This window comes from Nansenia antarctica (genome assembly GCF_963989245.1).
Source record: "Nansenia antarctica genome assembly, chromosome: 10".
Taxonomy (NCBI): Eukaryota; Metazoa; Chordata; class Actinopteri; order Argentiniformes; family Microstomatidae; genus Nansenia; species Nansenia antarctica.
In genome coordinates, this window is record NC_137680.1 from 12,276,919 (window position 1) to 12,302,511 (window position 25,593).

The 25,593-nt window shown below is 45.0% G+C and overlaps 3 protein-coding genes across 3 annotated transcripts; 1 reads left to right on the forward strand and 2 right to left on the reverse strand.

Annotated features, from left to right (window-relative positions):
* Positions 1-1,079: 1,079 nt before the first annotated feature.
* LOC308166649 (G-protein coupled receptor family C group 6 member A-like) lies at positions 1,080-6,349 on the forward strand (the record flags this gene model as incomplete). The annotated part of the gene is made up of 8 exons (XM_080540976.1): positions 1,080-1,282; positions 1,929-2,226; positions 2,358-3,161; positions 3,289-3,501; positions 4,350-4,473; positions 4,775-5,079; positions 5,248-5,893; positions 6,303-6,349. The coding sequence occupies 8 exons, from the start codon at positions 1,080-1,082 to the stop codon at positions 6,347-6,349; spliced, it is 2,640 nt and encodes an 879-aa protein (XP_080397102.1).
* Positions 6,350-11,663: 5,314 nt separating this feature from the next.
* LOC308166650 (G-protein coupled receptor family C group 6 member A-like) lies at positions 11,664-18,161 on the reverse strand (the record flags this gene model as incomplete). The annotated part of the gene is made up of 8 exons (XM_080540977.1): positions 11,664-11,667; positions 12,454-13,112; positions 13,225-13,529; positions 13,847-13,970; positions 14,624-14,839; positions 14,994-15,752; positions 15,882-16,179; positions 17,965-18,161. 8 exons carry the CDS (start codon positions 18,159-18,161, stop codon positions 11,664-11,666), a joined length of 2,562 nt encoding a protein of 853 aa, XP_080397103.1.
* A 2,612-nt stretch (positions 18,162-20,773) lies between these two features.
* LOC308166651 (G-protein coupled receptor family C group 6 member A-like) lies at positions 20,774-25,389 on the reverse strand (the record flags this gene model as incomplete). Its single annotated transcript, XM_080540978.1, has 6 exons — positions 20,774-21,409; positions 22,014-22,318; positions 22,608-22,731; positions 23,302-23,517; positions 23,619-24,404; positions 25,075-25,389. 6 exons carry the CDS (start codon positions 25,387-25,389, stop codon positions 20,774-20,776), a joined length of 2,382 nt encoding a protein of 793 aa, XP_080397104.1.
* Between the last annotated feature and the right edge of the window lie 204 nt (positions 25,390-25,593).

The window sequence follows — 25,593 nt, forward strand, 5'->3', positions numbered from 1 at the left end:
TGTAAGGTGTGTGTGTTTGTGTGTGTGTGTGTGTGTGTGTGTGTGTGTGTGTGTGTGTGTGTGTGTGTGTGTGTGTGTGTGTGTGTGTGTGTGTGTGTGTGTGTGTAAGAGAGTGAGAGAGATGTATATTTTCATCTTTCTTTACAAACCATAGAAGCATGCTATCAGATACAGTATATTGACATGGGGTGTGGCTGGTTAGTTCATTAGCAAGCTACTGGTTACCAACTAGTTCTTGCAGTTGACTCATGTCTCTTGGTCTCTGTCTCATGGCAACAGTACTAGACTAAACAACACATGATATAGTAGAACCATATGCTACAGTTAGCAAATCAACGTATGCACTCACTCAGAGTAGGAACTTGTATTCTACATATAAACATTTAGCAGAATCGTCTGTTTAACGTTAAGTCCTAAATTTAGTCAAATGCGAATTCCACCTGGATGCACATACTTCAAACCACTTGTGACCCTATCACCTTAATTATGCTGTTGGGCCACATACCACAGGCCAGACATGTCCAAAAGTAAAGTCACATACCGCACACCAGTATCTGGCTCGATTATGGTACGCATCTGTCAAGTAGTTAACTGACACTGGCAGAGTAAACCATTAATCGGCACAGAACTGTCTGCTATTTGGGAATGAATGGGGTAGTAATAGGGTGATTAACAATGAGCTAAAGATGTGTGAATTGTCCTTCCCATAGATTAGGAGTGCCAATTGCTCTTCCATAGGTTGCTATTTACTTGCTTTACTAAGAATGTAAACAAAATAGAAATGCTTTAATAAAACAAGAGTTTCTGGAACTGAAACTAGTCAGTCAAGCCGCTAATTATTCAGCCTAGTCACTCAGAGTGAGAGGAGGGCAGAGTTAAGCATGCATTCGGTGAGTCAGTCTGCCAGCGGTGCTCACTGGTAATGGTGAGAGAGGGGGACTGAGGAACAGAGGGAGGGAGAGAAAGGGAGAGAGAAAGAGAGAGAGAGAGAGAGAGAGAGAGAGAGAGAGAGAGAGAGAGAGAGAGAGAGAGAGAGAGAGAGAGAGAGAGAGAGAGAAACAGAGAATCTGAGAGGAAGAATGGTCCACATGTGTGATGTGTTGTTCCTGTTCATCACACTGTCTCTGCTGGAGATGGAGGGAGGACAAGCCACTGTGGAGGGATTCAGACCAGCAGGAATCACATCCCCTGGAGACATCATCATTGGGGGGCTCTTCCCCATCCACAGGGGGGTGGAAATCTCTACCCACTACTCTGCCCCCCATATGGCACGCTGTGTTAGGTGAGTGTCCATGATAGAGGACAGGGTGTCTTTCACTTTTTCTTTCTTTATTTTTCCTCATTCTCTTGCTGTGATCTGACTATTGTGTAATTAGTCTGACCGAGACAAACTACTACCACTAACCCTATTTTCTAAAATATCCCAACTGCCCCTGTGAGTGTGTATGTGTGGGTGTGTTCCCATGTGCTTGTGTGCATATATGATCCGTTTTGCACACACATGTACAGCTAGGTCCAAAAGTATTTGGACAGTGACACAATTTCCATATTTTTGGCTCTGTACGCTCTGTAAATCCACGACAATGGATTTGAAGTGAAACAATAGAGATGCAATTGAAGTGCAGACTTTCAGCTTTAATTTAAGGGGTCGAACAAAAATATTGTATGAAACATTTAGGAATTGCAACCATTTTTATACAAAGTCCCCTATTTTCAGGGGCTCAAATGTAATTGGACAAATTAACACATTAATACAACTAACGTTTTTGATGAATAGCTAAAATAACAAAAATTCTGTCAGAGTCCAAATATATATGGACCTAACTGTATATGTGAGTATGTGTAAGTGTGCGTAACAGACGGAAAGAGAGAAGATTTCAACTTGATTTGCTCTGACAGGTTAATGCTTTATTTCCCTGCTATAACAGGTTCAACACAGGTGTTTTCACCATGGTCCTGGCTATGATCCAGGCTGTAGAGGCTGCCAACAGATCTCCTGTCCTGGACCAGCTTGGGATCAGGCTGGGCTACCGCATCCACGACACCTGTTCTGATGTCACCACTGCACTGAGGGCCGCTGCAGACTTCACCCAGAAGCCAATGGGCTGTGGGGGCGAGGCAAACACCTCCACCTGTAAGCAAACTATTATGGCTGTCATTGGAGCAGCGTATTCCGAAATGTCCATCGCTGTTGCCAGGAAACTGAACCTGGAGCTGATTCCACAGGTAATCAATGAAGTGATCAATTGATACCATTTAATAACAGTAACAGTGTAGGTCAAGTGTTGATGACTGACCAACATACCTGACTTGCATGTAATAAATGTAAAAACTTGAAAACCATGTTTTTATTGCAGATCAGCTACTCATCTACTGCCATCAATCTGAGTGACAAGAATCGCTTCCCTGCATTCATGAGGACGGTTCCTAGCGACCTGTACCAGACGGGAGCCATGGTCAAGTTCCTGAGTGACAGAGACTGGGAATGGGTGGGCGTGGTTGTCACGGATGGAGAGTATGGACGTTCGGCCCTGGACAGCTTTGTTTCACAGGCCCGGAAAGTGGGCATCTGTATTGCCTTCAAAGCAGTACTCCCAGAGTCAGTGAACAGCCCGAAGATCGGCCTTGCGGTCAAACGGGCGGCCAGCACCCTCCGTAGTAACACCAAGGTGAAGGTGGTGGTGTCGTTTGCCAAGCCCCCCCACATGAGATATCTGTTCCAGGAGCTGAGGGACCAGGGGATTGGGTCAGGGTCAAATACTAGGTTAGGCTCAAGGCTGGGCTCAGGGGACAGGGTGTGGGTGGCCAGTGATGCCTGGTCCACCTCCAATGAGGTTCTGGAACAGCTGGACCTGACAGACATAGGACACGTGTTGGGTTACACCTTCAAGAGTGGTAACATGACCCCCTTTAATCACTACGTAGAGAGTCTGATGGTCAGCGATAATGTCACGGGGAACAACTCTTTCCTGAAGAAGTTCTTCAGCCTGCAGGGTGGATTGGGAAACCCCGGGCTGGTGTCAAAGGTAGTGGGCATCTTGAAAAAACAGGCGGATGTGGTCTTCAGTGTGGAGATGGCTGTGAGTGCAGTGGCCCATGCAGTAGCTGATATCTGCAGGAGCAGAGACTGCAGGAGACCGGACACAGTACAACCCTGGGAGGTACTGCACTTTCCTATAGACTACTCTGCTGTACTGTACTTTTGTTTATTACTTACTTTTTGTTCACACTCCTTTGGAACACACTGTAGACATCACACATGGCTTACAGTATGTGTATTTCACTCAGGTTCTGGAAGCTCTAAAGAAAACACAGTTTGAGCAGGAGGGGAAAAGCTACAGGTTCGACAAGAACGGGGACATCAACCAGGGCTATGAGATCACTCTGTGGAAGTCTGACAAGGGGACCGTCTGTACCGACATCATGGCTGAATACCACCCAAACAACAACAGCTTCACCTACACCAATGACCAAACCAGGAAGCAGCTCTGGGACCTGGGGGTAAACTCTCTTCACAGTAGTGTTCTGTTTCTGTTGGTGTGGTGGCTAGCTGTTACATACATACGGTTGTTTTGTTAATTCCTAACCGATCGACCCACATTTATGGGAGACACACGCTTGCACGCACGCACATTTGCTTATGGTAGACCATCGTATTTGATGATGATTGACACATGATGCCTTACTCTGCCTCTATTGGTGACGGTATGACTATAGTCTGATTCTTGGGCCGCATGTGAAACTTTGTGTCGGTTGTAGTGGTGCATTTCTGGCCTCATGTCTCCTGTGACGTTTTAGTCGTTGTGAGTTGTTCCTTTGTTCCTCTGCAAGTCTCTGCAACCCTGCTTGCAGAACAGGCGCCAGACGGAGTGTCCGCCAGCAGTATCCTCCAGTCTTGTTGGGTTAAAGTCACCCTTTTTCAGGGATCTTTTTCAGTGATCCACATAGCATTTTTTTCCGGGCCCCTGCAGACTGCTGGCTATGCAGAATCTTTCGTAGAGCATTCTCATCATGTGGCCGGTGCTGGATGCCGATGCATTCACTCCTGCCCGTCACCAGACATCCTAACACCACCAGGCTTTTAGTGTGTGTATTTTTCTCACGCATACTGAAAAACAATACTATAAACTCAACAACAAAACAGATTTAAGGCATTTATAGTTTTAATTCAATATACATACTCCAGATCGGGTAGATGTTGTAGTATTATTATTATTATTATGCTTTCTCCTCAGTCAGTTACGTTTGAAAACAATATTCTTCAGACCTTGAAAATAGTATGAATATGAAATAGTATTCATCCTTGAAAAATAATAGTACAACACAATCTGACTATGACTTGTCCTCAGCATGTGGTGTCCAAGTGCTCAGATAGCTGCTTTCCTGGACAGTTTAAGACGACAGCTGAAGGTCAACACACCTGCTGCTACGAGTGCACCAACTGTACTGAGAACCACTACTCCAATGAGACAGGTTAGATTTCTCGCCTTTCTTTTCACTCTGACTGGCGGAGGATGCTGATCATATCCTGCCATGACTTTATCATGGAGTTGTTTTATTCTGTTTAATTCATTCTGACAATATGAGACATGATATTGTCATCATTGTTGTTTCAATGTTATTTCCCACCATGTGATACAGAGTAATGTTCCTCTATGCTCAAAGCACTCTTCCTAGGCTTCCCAGTGTCCACACTGCAGCATCAAGTTACAACCTACATTGATCATTGCTGTTGTCAAAACAATTGACTGTGTCTGTCTGTGTCTGTCCTCAGACATGGACCAGTGTCTGAGCTGTGACCCAGAGAGAGAGTGGTCTTCAGCTGGGAGCTCCGTCTGCATCCCCAAGACACTGGAGTTCTTGAACTGGAACGACAGCTTTGCCGTAGCCCTGCTGACCCTCTCCGCACTGGGCATAGTCCTGGTGCTCATGGTGGGGTCGCTATTCCTGCACACGCGTAACACCCCTGTGGTGAGGGCAAGTGGCGGCTGGTTGAGCCATGTCATCCTGGTCTCACTGTTGGGAAGCTTCATCAGCGTACCGTTCTTCGCGGGCCGCCCCAGCGACCTCCACTGTCAGGTAGGTTATCTGTTACCTTACCTCTATTACCCAGATAAAGAGCCAAACAGCTTAGCCAAGCTGAGCTGTACTGGGTGGTTATGCTGGTTACGGATCCACTTCAACTGTATTTCTAATGATCAATTAATTCAGTCAGTCACTCATACATTAATTTGTTTGTTGTTCCAGTTCCCGCTAGTGCTGTATGGCCTCAGCTTCACCCTGTGTGTCTCCTGCATCCTGGTCAAGTCTCTGAAGATCCTGTTGGCATTCCAGTACAACCCAGGGCTACAGCGGAGGCTGCGGAGGCTCTACCAGCCCTATGCCATCATCTCTGTCTGCGTAGCACTGCAGGTCATCACCTGTACACTCTGGCTGGTCCTCAAGAGCCCTCGGGAAAAGGTCATTGTGCTACCCACCATCTTGCGGTTGGAGTGTGACGTGGGCTCATACGTGGCATTCGGGGTGATGCTGGGGTACATCACCCTCCTGGCACTGGTGTGTTTCGCCTTCGCCTTCAAGGGGCGGAAACTTCCTGGGAAATACAACGAGGCCAAGTTCATCACCTTCGGCATGCTCCTCTACCTCATCTCATGGGTGATCTTCGTGCCTGTCTACTCCACCACATCTGGGAAGTACCTGCCAGCTGTGAACATGGTGGTCATCCTCATCTCCAACTATGGCATCCTTAGCTGCCACTTCCTCTCGAAGTGCTACATCATTCTCTTCAGGAAGGAGTACAACACCAAGAGCGCCTTCATGCAGAGTGTGTCCGATTACTCCAGAAAGAGCACGACCATCTCAGTCCCAGAGAGCTCTAACATAGAAAACATCAGTCAGAACTACTGGGCCAATCCACCTTCCCCCTCTCCGCTCCAGCCAACGGAACCAGCAGACCCTCAGAAGAACCTTACTACACTAACCCAGAACATTGACAATGTTACCCAGTCTTGGATAGACACAGTGTTTGTGACAGGCGAGCTGACTCAACCTGGTCATCTTACGAGACGTTATAGCCTATAACACACCTGTGGTGCATGCTCTAACATCAAACAGTGTATCATGTTTTGACCAACCTCCTCATCTCGTCCTGAATCTCAGTGTTGTTGGACCCATAAGCTTGCAGGTAAGGTACATTTTTGGAATAAGCCATTATTAACTAAGGTGCTAACTTTCTTTTGGGAGCAGTCGTAACTGATGCCTGTCTCCAAAAACGTGTCTCCAGTTGTGTTTACATTCTGCAGTTTGTGAAGTATGGACCGTGTTGGCTAAACGAATGAACGGACTGTGAAAAGTTCAACTCCTTGATAAAACATGACATGGACACAGACTGACCCATGATCTCTATTGGCCATCAACGGATAACTCCCATTGAGACCTGAACTAACTATGACCTGTAGTCAACCCTCCATCCTATTCCACACAGCCAAGTGCGTAGTTCACATGGGGGTCATGTCGCCCCTAATATTAGAAACAGGCAAAATTGTCCTCTTCCATAAAAAAAATGCATTATTTTGCTGTAGTATTTAGATTTTTTAAAACAAAACACTGGTTTAGTTGTGGGCAACGACGTAGGAGTCAGCTGGACATGAGGGGGGGGACATTTTACTACGGGGCCCTTAGGTGTTTTGGGGGTGACCCCTCAAAAGACCCTGAACCATGACTGGCTTTGCATTTGCAAATGGCCAAGACCACCCCATACAATATGGAAGGTGTGAAGTGAGTAACATTAAGAGAATAATAATAATAATAATAATCTTTTCACTGAAATAGATTCCATTAAGCCCAAAACGCTTAACAAGATTGTCGCATGGGAGCGGAATTTGGAGGTAAAGCTCATGGACGAGATATGGGAGACTGTGTTGGAGCTGGTTCACACCTCCTCAATATGTGCCAGACATAGACATTATACACTGTAAGATTGTACATCGCATTCATTATACTAACGCTACACTAGCAAGGATATTTCATGGCACAAGTGATGCATGTAACCATTTTGAACAATCAGCTGCTGACTTGGTCCACATGTTTTGGACCTGGCCCCGCTTATCTGATTTCTGGACAGACTGGGTCTGGTGAAAAAGTCCCCAAGTAGGGCAGGTCATTTTTCTTTTTTTTCTTTTTTTAATCTGAAAAGTAATAGTAATAGAAAAATAGTTGAAGGAACTAATTTGAATGTTGGTACCCCTCAAACCAAATCCATAATTTGCGTGACTTTTGCGTGAGAATTGCCGACATCCAGACCTTTTCACCAGACCGTGTCACATATGTGACATGTTCTAGTCCGCATGTCAGCATCCGATGTAATGTTCTGACTTTTGAAAAATGTGAATACATTTCCGCTTTGTTGAAAATCAATGATAGATACATCACTAGTCAACTAACACAGCTTGTTTTGTGAGCCTGCTAACAATGTAAAGTAGTGTTATAGTTAACTAGGTAGTAGAGGGGATTACCCACCGAATCCATTGCGTTTCAATATTTTGGTCTGTTCAGATTCAGATTCAGATTCAGATAACGTTTATTGCCATTATGCCTACACATATAGGAATTTGCTTTGGCATTACTGTAAGTGCGTTTATGCTTTTTTTCACGTGTATACAAAAACAAATGCAAAAAACAGGACAACACAGGACAGACAACAGTCCATTGGATAGTGCAACATATATAAAGTGCAGTGCAGAGTTTTTACAGTGAGTCCAGTGCATATTCAGTCCTGGGCAGATTTGGGGGCGGGGGGGAGGGGGAAGCCAGAGTCATTTATCAGCCTGGCGGCTGAGGGGAAGAAACTGAGCCTGTGGCGGGCCTTTGCAGTTTTAGGCAGCCGCAACCTTCTTCCAGAAGGAAGCAGGGTGAGGAGGCCGTGGCCGGGGTGGGAGGGGTCGGCCATGATCTGTGTTGTGATTCTCTACAACGTTGAAATGTAATTCTGTGTTTCAAAATAAAAGTCTGAACATTTTGATTGGTTGCCACCATGTGGACCAAAACACTAGAACTTGTCACATATGTATGATTGTTTATGTTATGTTGAATAATTGCAAAACTAAATTAAAAATGTTAAAATAAGAAAGTGCAATACAGTACATTGTATACATATGACCCTAGGATTCCTGGCACCAGTTATTCTCCCTGCAAAACATATCCTGCAAGGCTTGTGTAAGACAAAGCTGGGGTGGGATGACCAAATCCGAGTGTGGCAGAGATGGCTGGATGATACATTCAACATCAACAGAAGCTTTACACCCAAAGACTTTGGAAAGGTAACAGCTGCACAGTTGCATAATTTCTGTGATGTTAGCAAAGTTGAGTATGGCTTGGTATCTTACATCTTGCAATGTCTACATTCTCCACGCCTTGGTCTACCCTCACCCTAGATTGTTTAACTTACAACCTAGATGAGCAATTAGTTATCAAATTAACCTGCAGAAATATGAGAGAATAAATACAAAATATCTTAACAAACATGGTTATTCCAATACTAACTTGCTAGTTACCTAGCCCGTCTTGTTTACTGTTTACCTGGGACATCACATGCTGTTTACCTGGGACATCACATGACCTGGCCTGGAAGGACAACACAAAAGGCACCATCAAGAGGGCACAACAGCGGCTATACACCCTGAGATGCCTCAGGAAAGAACACAACAAGCAGGAGATACTGGTGGCCTTCTACCGCGGCGCAGTGGAGAGCATCCTCACCTACGGCATCTGCAACTGGTTCTACAGCTGCACAACAGCGGAGAGAAACGCGCTACAGAGAGTCGTGAGAACAGCACAGAAGATCACCGGCGCCCCCCTCCCCTCTCTGGAAGAGCTGTACAACACACGCTGTCTCAGGAAGGCCTCCAAGATCTCCAGGGACCCGACCCACCCTGGGCACGTACACTTTATCAGGCTGCCCTCGAAAAGGAGGTACAGGACCCCGGCCACTAAGACAAACAGACTGAAGAACTGCTTCTACCACAGGGCCGTCAAGGCCCTGAACACAGCAAAGGCCTAAGTTCTGGGCCCAGGACAGTCTGGACGGATTGTATGGCAGCTAGTGCTGAGGCACAAACATGTACATTTCAAGCCTGCAAACTGTGACACTTTAAATAACGTGAAAAAATACTTTTTGTGCAATATGACAACCCTAGTTGACTATCTGTGCAGTATAGTACAGTGGATTGTGTACATAGCCTTTATTTATGTAAACCAGCTCCTTACCTTCTTGTGATTTTATTCTTTTTCTAAAAGTGTTTTTTTTTCCCTTTCCTAACACCAGGGGAGCCACCCCTCCTAAATTTCGTTGTTTGGTACCTGTACTGTAGCAATGACAATAAAGTCCATTCATTCATTCTATAGCTACCTCACTAGATGCAAATAATTACCTGAGGCTCTGCATCAAGATGAAGTTGCTGGCTGTGTTACAAAATGTTATTGCACTCTATCTAGCGTGCATACTGTAAAATGTCCACTATCATCACTATTGATGCATCTACAGACTGGGTGACTAATAGTAACTGACTGACTATGGACTGGGTGCAGTACAGACACAGCTTTATCCTGAGTGGACTGTAGCTTTTGTCTCACGTACACTCTCCCAGGCAGAACGCAAATACTCAACTGTAGAGAAGGAGGCACTGGGGTGTGTTGTGCAAATCCCTTTGTCTTCCGTGTGTGTATGAGTGCCTTCTTTGAATGTTTCTTATTTCACACCTTCCTTATGGTGTTTGGGTGGAGTTGGCCATTTGCTACTGAGGGGTCTCTGGTGATAAGAATTCTAGGAACAAAGGGGAAGGTATGATTCCCCCCCTCTCCCCCGTATTCTCTACAATGACCTCACCTCATACAATGAGTTATGACCTCACCAACTGGAATCTATCTATCTATCTATCTATCTATCTATCTATCTATCTATCTTAAGACAATGGTGACTGTAGGCTAGCTATTCAATTAAAAACAAGTATTCTTTCCCTCCGACTGTACAAAAGTAACTGACTATCAAGTTCACACACAGCCTGGATTACTGTCAAATGTTAGCAAGATAAACCTGCCACTGCAGCTACAGTAACTACATGCCAAGAGAAAGATTATAGTGTAGTATATTTTTGCCCCACACACAGACATGGAAACCAGATATCCTGTATAGAATATATAAGTACCTTTGGTTATAAGGGTCCTCCTGACTGTAGGGCCTAGCAAGGTATTTATGACCCTTTGTTCTATGACCATTACAAAATGGAACCTGAAGTGACTGTATTATAAAATGGCTCCTATGATCTGTGACCTGCCCCCTGACTTTAGGCTAGAGTGACATCACAGGTGACTGCCCCATTTTCACACTCAGGTCACCAACTACAGTAAAGGTGATAGGCGATTGTTGGCAACTGTATATACATACTATTGTTTATAAATAAGAGAGTGGGCCCAAGGGCTCTCTCTCTCTCTCAGATCACCAGCTCTCTTCTCTCTGATCACCAGCGCTCTTCTCTCTGACCACCAGACCAGCAGCCAGCTCTCATATTTTGTATACCTGTACTTTGTTTAAATAAATAGTCTTAAACTCAGAATTGTTTTCGTGGTCCATATCCAACAAGAAAATCTACAACAATAGTTTTCTCAAAACATCTAACAACATAAACATCTCAAATTTTATTCACATACCATATTTTACCATACTTTTGACTTCTATTTACTGTCTGTTGTTGCCTATACTTTACCCGGTGCGGTGAGTAGGCTAATGATGGGGGTTTTTTTTTATGAGAAAAACCTGCAACCAAGGGTGTATGAGGACTGTTTTATGACAGATAAATGGACTGACCTATATAGCGCCTTCTTCCAAAGCTCTTTACAATGGCCTCTCATTCACCCATTCACAAACCAATGGCGCCAAGCTACCATGCAAGGTACTCTTTGGAGCAATTTGGGGTTCAGTGTCTTGCCCAAGGATACCTCGATGTGGATACCTCGAACTGCCAAGGCTCCCTACTAGCTTTGTAATTTCCCCCCCAAAACACTTTCAAGAGCCCCTTAGCAAAATGTCCCCCCCCCTCATGTTTCCCGTAATTATTTGTTTTTCCAAATGTAAGTACCACAGCAAAATAATGCTATTGTTATTGAAGGGAACAATGTTTCTAACATTTGGGGACACATGTCCCCCATGTGAACTACGCCCTTGGCTGTGTGGAATATGATGGAAGCTTGACTACAGGTCATAGAAAGTTCAGGTCAGGCTACAGCTGCTCAGACAGAAATTGGTCATAACAGTTAGGCTCTGGCCACACCAGGCCATGCTATCTGTAGATCACGAATTTAGATAATGGTAAAATGGTAAATGGACTGCACTTATATAGCGCCTTTATCCAAAGTGCTTTATAAACAGCCTCTCATTCACCCATTCACACACACACATTCACACACCAATGTCGGCAAGCTAACATGCAAGGCGCCAGCCCGCTCACTGGGAGCAATTTGGGGTTCAGTGTCTTGCCCAAGGACACTTTGACATGTGGCCAGCCGGGGCTCGAACCGCCGATCTGCCAACCTTGCGATCATTAGATGGCAGCTCTACCTCCTACACAGCCAGCCCCAAATAATGGTCAAAAGTCCAAAAGTCTCAAAAGTCATCTGTTAATGGACAACAGAGATCACAAGGGTTAGTCTGTGTCCGTTTCATGTTTTATCAAGGAGTTGAACTTTTCACAATCCGTTCATCCGTTTAGCCAATACGGTCCATACATCACAAACTGCAGAATGTAAACACAACTGGAGACACTCGTCATTTTGGAAGACAGGCATCAGTTACGACTGCTAGCCAAAGAGAGTTAGCGCGGTAGGTTAAATTCCAAATATGTACCTTACCTGCAAGTTTAGCAATATACCGTTCTTTAGCTACCGCTCAGATTAACTTTTGCTTGCAATCATAACAGTGAAGTCTGTCTCCAAACATGCCAACTGTCTGCAGTTCTGTTTACATTCTGCTTATCTGTTTATACATGTTTTCATAGCGTATTAGAAACAAGATCTCATATTGAGTTGCTTGGTTGTATTGTTCAGTTGCTTGGTTGTTTCAAAAATGCCTGAATTCCATGGATCAAATCATATAGAATGGCTCGACATTCTGTTACTCTAACTCTATGGTTCCAACAACACTGAGATTCAGGACGAGATGAGAAGGATGGTCAAATCATGGTACACTGTTTGATGTTAGAGCATGCACCACAGGTGTGTTATAGGCTAAACTGTCTTGTAAGACGACCAGGTCGAGTCCGCCCGTGACATGTCACAAACACTCGGTCTATCCTAGACTGGGTAACATTGTCAATGTTCTGGGTTAGTGTAGTAAGGTTTCTTTGAGATTCTGTTGGTTCCGTTGGCTGGGGCAGGGAGCGGGAAGGTGGATTGGCCCAGTACTTTTGACTGCTGTTTTCCCCTTCTACGTTAGAGCTCTCTGAGACTGAGATGGCCATGCTCTTAGAGGAGTACTTGGACACACTCTGCATGAAGGTGATCCTGGTGTTGTCCTTCCTCCTGAAGAGGATGATGTAGCACTTGGGGAGGAAGTGGCAGCTAAGGATGCCGTAGTTGGAGATGAGGATGACCACCATCTCCACTGCTGGCAGGTACTTCCCAGAGGTGGTGGCGTAGACAGGCACGAAGATCACCCATGAAATGAGGTAGAGGAGCATGCCAAAGGTGATGAACTTGGCCTCATTGTATTTCTCCAGAGGATTCTGCCCCTTGAACGTGCAGACAAAACACACCAGTGCCAGGAGGGTGATGTACCCCAGCATCACCCCGAATGCCACGTATGAGCCCACGTCACACTCCAACCGCAAGATGGTGGGGAGCACAGTGACCTTTTCCCGAGGGCTCTTGAGGACCAGCCAGAGTGTACAGGTGATGGCCTGCAGTGCTACACAGACAGAGATGATGGTATAGGGTTGGTAGAGCCTCTGTAGCACATGCTTTAGACCTGGGTTAAACTGGAGCGCCAACAGGATCTTCAGAGACTTGACCAGGATGCAGGAGACACACAGGGTGAAGCTGAGGCCATACAGCACATGCTGCACCTGGAGCAAATGAACAAACAAACAAATAAATTACTGACTGACTGAATGACTGACTCAGTACAGCTCAGCTCCGTTTCACTTTGTAGTTATGTAGAGGTAACAGCTAACTTACCTTGCAGTGTAAGGTATTAGGGCGGCCCACGAAGAACGGCACACTGATGAAGCTTCCCGCCAAGGAGATCAGGATGAGCTGGCATAGCCAGCTGCTGGAAGCCGTCACCATGGAGGTTCGGTGCTGATGCAGGAACAGCGCCCACACCAGGAGTACCAGGACTATGCCTAGGGCGGAGAGGGTCAGCAGGACCACTGCAAAGCCGTCATTCCAGTTCAAGAACTCAAGTGTCTTGGAGATGCAGACGGAGCTCCCAGCTGAAGACCACTCGCTCTCTGGATCACAGCTCAGACATTGGTCCATGTCTGAGGATAGGTACAGACAGACACAGACAATTGTTTTAAATACAGCCATGATCAATATAAGCTATACCTTAATGCTGCAGTGTGGACATGGTGAAGCAAAGGAAGAGTGCTTTGACCATAGAGGAACATTAGACTGTAGTTTTATATCCCATGGCAGAACATGAAAACAGCAATGATGGTAATATCACGCATCATATTGTCTTAACAACTAACAGAATTAATCCACAACAACTCCATGATGAAGTAATGGCAGCTGTATTGAAAGAATCAACATCTCCTACCAGTCAGGGTGAATAGAAACACAAGATAAATCTAACCTGTGTCGTTGGAGTAGTGGTTCTCAGTACAGTTGATGCACTCGTAGCAGCAGGTGTGTTGACCCTCAGATGTCTTCTTAAACTGTCCAGGAAAGCAGCTATCTGAGCACTTGGACACCACATGCTGAGGACAACATTCACAGTCAGATTGTGTTGTACTAGTATTTTTCACCTACCCGGTCATTCCCCTCTATTGCACATAACATTTTTTTATGGATTGGAACATTACAATTTCTTTAGTTTGTTTTAGTTTGTTTTATTGAGTTAATACCAATGTTGAATTAAACAAATGTTGATGTGTTGAATACTTATTTCCCCCAGTGTAGCTATCTAGATATCTTTATTCAACATTAGTAAGAGATAGCTAGCTAGTTAGCTCTGTTTAGCTTACAATTTTATGTAGCTGCCCCCAGGAAAGCATAACTGTCCATACCCGTTTTAGTTGATATGTCTTATTCAACTAAAGTATTTCATACTTTGTTTCAAGTCAGGAAAGCAGTTGTTTCTTAGATATATTGTCACGTATCTGACTACTGTAGTAGTCGTTGTGTCAAGTTTTATTCTAAAATTTTAAAGATTCTCAATTAAAAACTCCACCATGTTTTTAAAAATTGTGCATTTGTTAAACTGCACCCACTGAATTTTTAGAAGACATTCAGATTATTTCTGCCCTTAGAACAAAGTTGACTAAACGTCATGTCTAAATGTCAACCTGCTTATTGATGTGACAGCCAGCCGCACCAACTGAAACAGAACACTGCTGTCAAAAGAGTTTACCCCCAGGTCGCAGAGCTGCTTCCTGGTTTGGTCATTGGTGTAGGTGAAGCTGTTGTTGTTTGGGTGGTACTCAGCCATGATGTCGTGGATATGGAGGGCCCCCTTGTCAGATCTCCACAGTGTGATGTCATAGCCCAGGTTGATGTCCCCGTTCTTGTCAAACTTGTAGCTTTTCCCATCCTGCTCAAACTGAGTTTTACGCAGAGCTTCCAGAACCTGAGAGAAATGCAAAGAAATGCACTGTAACCCACATGAGATTTCGACAGTGTATTCTAAAGGAGTGTGAACAAAAAATATCTTAAGAAAGTACAGTAGAGCAAAGCAGAGTAGGGTAGGGTAGAGTAGAGTAGAGTAAAGTAAAGTGCAGTACCTCCCAGGGTTGGACTGTGTCTGGTCTCCTGCAGTCTCTGGTCCTGCAGATATCAGCCACTGCATGGGCGATTGCACTCACAGCCATCTCCACACTGAAGATGTTAATTGCCTCCGATACCAGCCTGGGGTCTCCCACACCACCCTGCAGGCTGAAAAACTCCTGGAAAGAGTTGTTCCCTATGACACTATCACTGACCACCAGACTCTCCAGGTAGCGATGGAAGGGTGCCAGTTCACCACTCTTGAAGGTGAACCCCACTACGTGTCCTACATCTGTCAGGTCCAGCTGTTCCAGAACCTCCCTGGAGGTGGACCAGGTGCCACTGGCCACCCACACCCTGTCCTCTGACCCCAGGTTTGACCCTGACCCCATCCCCTGGCCCCTCAGTTCCTGGAAGAGAAACCTCATGTGGAGGGCCTTGGCGAACGACACCACCACCTTCACCTTGGTGTTACTACGGAGGGTGCTGGCCGCCCGTTTGACCGCAGGGCCAAGCTCAGGGCTGGTCAGGGAGTAGGGCAAGATCTCCGTAAAGGCCACACAGATGCCCGCTTCCATGGCCTGTGACTCAAAGCTTTCCAGGGCCGAACGTCCATAGGCTCCATCTGCGGTGACCACGCCCACCCAGTTCCAATCTCTGTCACACAGGAACTTGACCATGGCTTGCGTCTGGTACACGTTGCTAGGAACCGTCCTCATGAATGCAGGGAAGCGAGTCTTGTCGCTCAGAATGATGGAGGTAGATGAGTAGCTGATCTGCAATAAAAATGTTCCTTTCAATCTATTCAATGTATTACATGCAAGTTAGGTATGTCGGTCAGTCATCAACACTTGCCCTACACTCTTATGAATGGTATCAATCGATCCCCGGGCTTAATTGATTACCTGTGGAATCAGCTCCAGGTTCAGTTGCCTGGCAACAGCGATGGACACTTCAGAATACGATCCTCCAATGACAGCCATAATAGTTTGGTTACAGGTGGAGGTGTTTGCCTCGCTCCCACAGCCTATTGGCTTCTGGGTGAAGTCTGCAGTGGCCCTCAGTGCAGTGGTGACATCAGAACAGGTGTCGTGGATGCGGTAGCCCAGCCTGATCCCAAGCTGGTCCAGGAGAGGAGATCTGTTGGCAGCCTCTACAGCCTGGATCATAGCCAGGGCTTTGGTGAAGCCACGTGTGTTGAAACTGTTATAGCAGGAAAACAAAGCATTAACCTGTCAGAGCAAATCAAATCTCAAATCATCTCTCTGTCTCTCTCTATCATGCACACTTACACATGCTCACAGTTACATGCAATACGAATCACACATAAGCATGCACGAAATGTAGGGGGAGTAGTGTAACAGTTTAGCTGGGTGGCTCATAATAGTTCTGTAGTTTTGTCTCACCGCATTGTTTGCGCAGGTGGTTTGAATCGCTATTTTCTGCCCATAAGTAGGAAGGAAGACATGAGGGTGCATATATAGCATAGCTGATTTACCAATGTAAATATTGAGAAGCAATGGTCTTTTCAATAACGACTGTATTTCACAACAGGTCTAGCCTGACCTAGGTGGTGCCAGTAGGAGGACCAGCCGATTGGACTGCTTTGGACTGAAGTAAAGGGTTTTGTTGCCTGTAGAATAGTAGGACATCAGCTGTAATGTAATGGATAAATAATTAACCCAGTCTTTTTCCCTTTGTCAATAGGATTGCTAGCTGCTGTTTTGCTCATAGTAGATTTTAGCTTAATGAAAATGAGTTATACCTGTGTATAGTATATGGGTGGATCTATCCTACTATTTGTCTAGTAATTTAGTCCATTCTCTTGATCTATTTCTGTTCTTTGATTTTGAGTGAGGGGCGCTGGCATGGAGAAGGTAGTCTGGTTTCCTGGGCATAGTCTCCTTGCACTACATGTGATGTGTGCGTGAAGTGTGAGGGCTTAATCACTGGGGAACACCTTAGATCACTGGCTGCCGTGCACTTGCCGTGTGTTTGTCATGGGCTTGCTGTGTGTCTGCCGTGTGTTTGCTGTGAGTGTGTCCATTCACAGATTCACAGTGCCTGTCCTGAAACTGCTGTGGTGGTAGCATCCCTCTCTACAGTCAGTTGCCTTACCCTAATTGTATCACTACCGCACGTATAACTAAGCACCTTTTGTATAACATTGTAACATAAAGTAAACCTTAGATGTGACACATGTTAAATACAATTTTGTTATTGACACCTTAATTCTTTCTTTAGGCTCTTATTTGGCAGCATCCATTTTAGTCATTTAATAAAGTCTTAATCTTAACTAACTGGTTTCTCTGCTCCCTCATTCATGAATCTGAGTTCTTCGTTTAGTCCCGAGGACCTTCCCTTGTGTAACTGCAGTATATTCACTACTGTTTAGCCGCAGCCCTTCGGGGCCTTGAGTGCCTTATGCCACACATACAAAGTAAAATGTTGGGGTCTGTGTAAATAGTTTTATAGAATTCCCCTGACTGCAGCTGCATTCAAAGTTAATTATAATTTATTTATATATATACAGTATATAGATACAGTTACCATACAGTTAATTACTGGAGGGCGCATGGATGCATTGTGTGTCCTTTTATTGGAGCAACGTGACACTACAATTGCATGATATTTCCAAGTGTGTCTAAACAGCTGGAATGTAAACCTAAATATTTAACAAAACAGTGACCCCCCGAAATTCATGTTTCATGTAATTCGGACACTGCGCACACACACACACACACACACACACACACACACACACACACACGCGCGCGCGCGCGCACACACACACACACACACACACACACACACACACTTAGGATGTACAAAAAAAAAATCACAAGTTAGTCGCTAAATCAGAAGTAGATTGTGGGTTCTGAGACTATACAATATTCTGATTACAGAGGAAGAGAATTAGGAAAAAGAGGAAAAGATGATGAAAGAGAAAGAAAAAGAGACTGTCCTGTCCTGTATCTGGACACTCACCTGACACAGTGTGGTATATGGGGGGAAGAGTAGTTGCTGGATTTTTCCACCGCCATGTGGATAGGGAAGAGCCCCCCAACGATGATGTGTCCAGGGGCTGTGACTGCTGCTGGTCTGAATCCCTCCACAGTGGCCTGTCCTCCCTCCATCTCCAGCAGAGACAGAGTAGAGAACAGGAACAACACAATGTGTACCATTATTCCTCTCAAATTCTCTGTTTCTCTTTATCTAATTCACAGGTTCTCTCACTAACGTCTTACTCACTAACTCCTTTCCTTCCTCTGTCTTTGCCTGTCTGTCTCTCTCCCTCTGTTCCTTGGCCTATCTCTCACACACTCCCAGTGAGAGTCACTGGCAGACGAACTCTCCTGTTAGCATCCTTAGTACATGCCTGTTGCTTACTACTCTCATCTAATGCATGTTTAACCCCACCCGCCCGCTTGACTGACTAGTTAGTCCTGTTGATCTTTATCTGTTGTTTTATTGGAGCATTTCTAGTTTGTTTACATTGAGCAGTTCTCAAAGGAGAATTTGGCTGTAAAGATTAATAGATGAATCGAACAGATTAACCAATGAATGCTTTAGTTGTATGTACTGTATTGGGTTTCTATCTCAAACCAAGAACAAGGAAGTTAAACTAGACTGACGGGTATGTAGCCAAGTAAACAAGAACAACTGGCTCTCTCTTGTCCTAATATATAGGAATGGGAACTGGACAACTCACACCTTTGATTTGGAGGTCTTAAGGTCATTGTTAAGTACCCTATTACCCCATTCATTCCCAAATAGCAGATAGTTCTGGGCCGATTAAGACTTTAATCCGCCAGTTTCAGTTAACTAACTAATTAAGTATTGTATGCATAGGGTTAGGGTTAGGGTTAGGATTATACCATAATCGAGCCAGATGCGCACAGAATTTCAGTTATGTCTGTAGTTGTAGGCCGTCTCTCTCTCCCTCTCTCTAACACACACACTCAGTGCTTACTGATACACACCATCCAATACCTGCATATCCCCTCACTCATCATATCACTCCAGTCCTCCAAAACTTCCACTGGCTTCCAGACCTATTTAGGTTTCAGTTTAAGATTCTCCTCATCACCTACAAAGCCCTCAACAACATGGCACCCTCCTACCTCTCTGACCGTCTCCTCCTGCACACCAATACCGGATCTCCTGTCAGCTGATGCCAACATCTCCAGGACTAAACATCGGACCTGATGGGACCGGGCTTTCTCCGCTGCCTGCAACCCCCACTCTTTGGAACACTCTTCCAAACTGCAGAATCCAGCACACTCTCCTCCTTCAAATGATCCCTGAAAACCCAGCTTTTAAACTTAAACTTAATCTAACCTTTTTTTTGCCTTTGAGTACTGAGAAAAGCGCTATACAAAATAAATGCATTATTATTTTTATTATTATAAATATAAATATATATAATAATAATAAGTATAATTATAATTATTATTATTATAATAATTATTATTATTATTATAAGATTTGAGTGGTTGATGGATTGAATGGAAGAGGCTAGTTACGGAGTGTTCACAGGCAGCATGTCATTGGATCGTTTGACTCAATCTGGAAGTACAGCTCTAAAAAATCAGGAATAGGAATGAATATTAATATAAATCAAACATACATACATTTTAGGCATCATACACAAGAACATTTCTCATAAGATGACCAGGTCGTCTCAGCCTGTCTGTGACAATCACTGTCTATACTAGACTGGGTGGCATTGTCAATGTGCTGGGTTGGTGTAGTAAGGTTCTTCTGAGGTTCTTCTGGTTTTGTTGGCTGGAGCAGAAAGATGGATGGTAAGACTGGCATAGTAGTGCTGACTGCATGAAGGTGGTCGTTGTGTTGTACTGTACATCTTCCTGAAGAGGACAATGAAGCACTTGGGGAGGAAGTGGCAGCTAAGGATGCTGTAGTTGGAGATGAGGATGACCACCATCTCCACCGCTGGCAGGTACTTCCCAGAGGTGGTGGCGTAGACAGGCACGAAGATCACGTGAGAGGTAGAGGAGCGCGCCGAAGGAGATTAACTTGCTTAGCTTACTTGGCCTGTATTTCTCTGTTTTCTTTCCGCCCCTTGAAGGTGAAAACAAAACAAACCAGCACTAGGACGGCGATGTACTGTATCATGCATCACCCCAAACAAACTAATGAATGACTGCATGCATGCAACTGGATGAATGACAATTTGAAATACAGTCAGCCATAAGCTATAGTGGATGCGTAAACAACGTAACCACCCAGTACCCAGCTTCTTATGGTCTGTTGTTGGATAATAGAGGTAACACATAACCTACCTTACAGTGGAGGCTAGATTGTCATCTTTTATTTATGTACATGTTGGGTTCACTATTCAAAAATTACAACACTTTTTATACATTATCCTCAAGGCACCCAAAATAATTAAGAAATGTACTTAAGAAAACATTACTAGGGTGCAATCTTTTCTCTCCCAGGCAGACACTGAAAAATTAATGCATGCGTTTGTCACTAGCAGACTAGATTACTGCAACACCCTCCTGTCGGACCTAGATTATTTTATTAGTCTATAAGTCACTCCACGGTCATGCACCCAAATACATTATGGACATGCTTGTGAGGTACACACCACTTGTGAGGTACAGACCCCTGAGGTCCACTGGCACTGAATTTTTGACAGTCCCAGAAGCCAGGACCAAGAGATATGGAGAAACAGCGTTCAGTATTTATTCTCCCAAGCTCGGGAACAACCTACCAGAGTACCTGAGATAGGTCTGCAATGTAGGAGGGGGCCTGCCCATTCAGAGATTTAAAAACAGCTCTCTGTGACTGAGAAGACTCTGTTCCTTGTGGAGTACTCAGTCACATTCTGCATGAAGGTGATCCTGGTGTTGTCCTTCCTCCTGAAGAGAATGATGTAGCACTTTGGGAGGAAGAAGCAGCTAAGGATGCCGTAGTTGGAGATGAGGATGACCACCATGTTCACCGCTGGCAGGTACTTCCCAGAGGTGGTGGCGTAGACAGGCACGAAGACCACCCATGAAATGAGGTAGAGGAGCATGCCGAAGGTGATGAACCTGGCATCGTTGTATTTCTCTGGAAGTTTCCGCCCCTTGAAGGCAAAGGCGAAACACACCAGTGCCAGGAGGGCAATGTACCCCAGCATCACCCCAAATGCCACGTACGAGCCCACGTCACACTCCAACCGCAAGATGGTGGGGAGCACAGTGACCATTTCCCGAGGGCTCTTGAGGACCAGCCAGAGTGTACAGGTGATGGCCTGCAGTGCTACACAGACAGAGATGATGGCATAGGGCTGGTAGAGCCTCCGCAGCAGGAGCTGTAGCCCTGGGTTGAACTGGAACGCCAACAGGATCTTCAGAGACTTGACCAGGATGCAGGAGACACACAGGGTGAAGCTGAGGCCATACAGCACATGCTGCACCTGGAACAAACAAAACAAATGTATGAATGAATTAACTAATTTGATCAATGGAAATACAGTCAGCCATGAGTTAAAGTGGAAGCGTAACCACCCAGCACAGCATGGCTCAACTCTTTTTGGTCTGTAGTTAATTAATTGTGGTGTCTCATCCTGTTCCTTAGATAATGTTTGTGCTTGTTTCATTTTTTGTATTCATTGTTCCTGTTTATTTTTGTTTATTCACATTTTCTTTAGTTTCTGTCATTCCGCTACCTACCCTTGTGTGTTTCCCGCCTGTGTGATTGTCTACACCCCCCTGATTGGTTTCACCTGTTCACCTGTTCCCTGTGTATTTAGTCTGTGTTTACCCATGTCTCTGTGCCAGTTCGTCTTTGTGCCTTTTGCCTGCTCCCTATTGGATTGTCCGCACTTTCTTTAAACTACCTGTGTACCAACCCCTGTTAAGCCTACCTCTTTCTGGATTATATTCCTACCTATTGACTGCTTAACTCTGTACCGAGCCATAAAGACTATTCTTTTGGATTAAAGTTGTTTGTCTCATGCTATTGAGTCCTCTGCCCAAGTACTACAACCATTACAGTAATAGAGTTAACACAGTACCTACCTGACAGAGGAGGTTGCTGGGGCGGTCCACGAACAACGGCACGCTGGCGAAGCTTCCCGCCAGTGAGACCAGGGTGACATGGCTCAACCAGCCGCCACTTGCCCTCACCACAGGGGTGTCACGCTTGTGCAGGAACAGCGACCCCACGAAGAGCACCATGACTACGCCAAAGGCGGAGAGGGCCAGCAGAACCACGCTGAAGCTGTCGTTCCAGTTCAAGAACTCAAGTGTCTTGGAGATGCAGACGGAGCTCCCAGCTGAAGACCACTCTCTCTCTGTGTCACAGCTCAGACACTGGTCCATGTCTGGGGACAGACACAGACAGACACAGTCAATTCTTTGAACAGACATGATAACTTGATGCTGCAGGGTGGACACAGGGAAGCATAGGAAGCGCTTTGGCCATAGAGAAACATTACACTGTAGTTAGATATCCCATGGTGGGGCAGAACATTGAAACAAAAATGGCAATATAATGCCTCATATTGTCAGAATAAATCCACAACAACTTCATGATGAAGTAAAGGCAGCTGTGTTGAAATGATCAACATCTCCTACCAGTCAGGGTGAATAGAAAGACAAGATAAATCTAACCTGTGTCGTTGGAGTAGTGGTTCTCAGTACAGTTGACACACTCATAGCAGCAGGTGTGCTGACCTTCAGATGTCTTCTTAAACTGTCCAGGAACGCAGCTAACTGAGCACTTGGACACCACATGCTGAGGACAATATTCACAGTCCAATGGTATTGTATAGTGCTTTTTTTCACACAGGCATATATAGTATTCAAGGATGAATACTATTTATTATTCAAAGTATTTTTCATAGTCTGAAGTAAGAAAATACTGTTTTCAAATTCAACTGACTTAGGATAAAGCACATTATGGTATTCCAACATCTACCCAATCTGGAGTATGCATATTGTATTAAAGGTATGCAAGCTTTGAATATGTTTTGTTGTGTTGAGTTTATAGTTTAGTTTGGTCTGGGAAGTTGACAGTATGCTTGAAAAAAAGACTGTATTCACATGTGTGTGTGTGTGTGTGTGTGTGCGTGCATGCGTGCGTGTGTGCGTGTGCGTGTGTGTGTGTGTGTGTGTGTGTGCAATGGTATGATGCCCAGGCACAATATCTAACTTGGCTTCTACCACCCACTGCCTTGTGCCAGCATGTCTCCCATGAATGTGGTTTGATTGTGAATGTGGATAAATGTGAATTTGAAGTAATGTGAACAACCTTATTTATGTGACAGCCAGCCAGAAACAGAACACTACAGTCAAGAGAGTTTACCTTCAGGTCCCAGAGCTTCTTCTTGGTTTGGTCATTGGTGTAGGTGAAGCTGTTGTTGTTTGGGTGGTACTCAGACATGACTTCATGGACATTGACAACCCCCTTGTCAGACCTCCACAGTGTGATGTCATAGGCCACGTTGATGTCCCCGTTCATGTCAAACTTGTAGCTTTTCCCCTCCTGCTCAAACTGTATTTTCTTTAGAGCTTCCAGAACCTGAGTGAAATGCACATACTGTAAGCCACATGAGATGTCGCAGTACATTTCAAATGGGTGTGATCAAAAAAGTAAATTTAAAGTAAATTACAGTGCAGTACCTCCCAAGGTTGGACTGTGTGTGGTCTCTTGCAGTCTCTGGACTTGCAGATATCAGCTACTGCATGGGCGATTGCACTAACAGCCATCTCCACGTTGATGATCAAGTGTGAGAGCTCGTCGGCATGGCTCATTGCCTCCAACAACAGTTTGGTGTCTGGCACACCACTCCGCAGGCTGAAAAACTCCCCCAGGAAAGAGTTCTTTCCTGTGACATTATCACTCATGATCAGACTCTCTATGTAGTGATTCAAGTGGGTCAGGTTACCCCTCTTAAAGGTGAACCCTATCACGTGTCCTACATCTGTCAGGTTCTGCTTTCCCAGAACAGTGCTGACGGTGGACCAGCCCTCACTGGCCACCCACACCCTGTTCTCTGACCCCAGTCTCAACCCTGATCCCATCCGCTGGTCCCACAGCTCCTGGAGCAGATACGTCATGTGGGGGGGCTTGGCAAACGACACCACCACCTTCACCTTGGTGTTTCTACGGAGGGTGGTGGCCGCCCATTTGACTGCAGGGCCAAGCTCAGGGCTGGTCAGGGAGTCTGGCAGAATCTCCGAAAAGGCCACACAGAGGCCAGCTTTCCTGGCCTGCGACACAAAGTTGTCCAGGGCCGAACGTCCATAGTCTCCATCTGTAGTGACCACGCCCACCCAGTACCAGTCCCTCTCAAGCAGGAGCTTGACCATGGCACGCGTCTGGTACAGGTCGCTAGGAACTGTCCTCAGGAACGAAGGGAAGCGAGTCTTGTCGCTCAGCATGACAGCAGTAGATATGTAGCTGATCTGCAATAAAAACGTGCTTGTCAAACTGTTCATTTTATTACATGCAAGTCAGGTATGTTTATGTTGGTCAGTCATCAATACTTTCGTGACACTAGAAATATACAGTTCTATCTGACTTTTTTGGTTGCTAACATACACACATACTGGCTTGGTGTTACAAGGTTCTATCAGCAAACATTTCTCAACCCTGAATGAATTGCAGAGGGACAATCAAAACCCACCTCTTAGCCACATCCTGTAAGGCAGCCAAGTAGCTGCTGCTAGCAGAAATAATGGTGAGTGCTTAAGCCAGAAAAACCTTAAAGTGAATGACATTCTCTTCATTGTTTAATGATGATAGTGGTAGTGATCAGTGATCAGGGTAAGAGTAGATTTTAGGCGTATGCAGGCAAATCACTGGCTGACCAGCTAACTTTGGCAATAAATCAAATGCTTGTTAATTTAATTAACACCCCAGTCATATTCAGTGAAATCCATGCAGCTGGCTTTTGAGGAAGAGTACATTTATTACTAAATTGTCTCATTGTCAAAAAATTGGCTTATTCAAGGTGATATATTAGCTTCTACATTTGTACTGTTTCGTTACAGCAACAGTAGTGATGGCACACATGGGAATCTTCTGTTCCCTCCATTGTTCTGAATAGTATCAATTGATCACTTCATTGATTACCTGTGGAATCTTCTCCAGGGTCAGTTGCCTGGCAACGCTGATGGAAACTTCAGAAAATGCTGCCCCAATGACAGCCATAATAGTTTGGTTAGAGGTGGAGGTGTTTCCCTCGCCCATACAGCCCATTGGCTTCTGGGTGAAGTCTGCAGTGGCCCTCAGTGAAGTGGTGACATCAGAACAGGTGTCGTGGATGCGGGAGCCCAGCCTGATCCCAAGCTGGTCCAGGAGAGGAGATCTGTTGGCAGCCTCTACAGCATGGATCATAGCCAGGGCCATGGTGAAACCACCTGTGAAGAACCTGTTACAGCAGGGCATTGACCCGTCAGAGCAAATCAAGTCGCAAATCATCTCTCTCTCTCCCTCTAACACACACTTTCACACACTGTATATGAGCATGAAAAGCAAATCACATATATGCATGCAAGTACAAATATACACACTCACACTCTTTTTGGATTAGGCTATATTATCTTCTTTCTTTCTTTTTTTTTTTTTTATATCACAATAGTTAGTCTCACT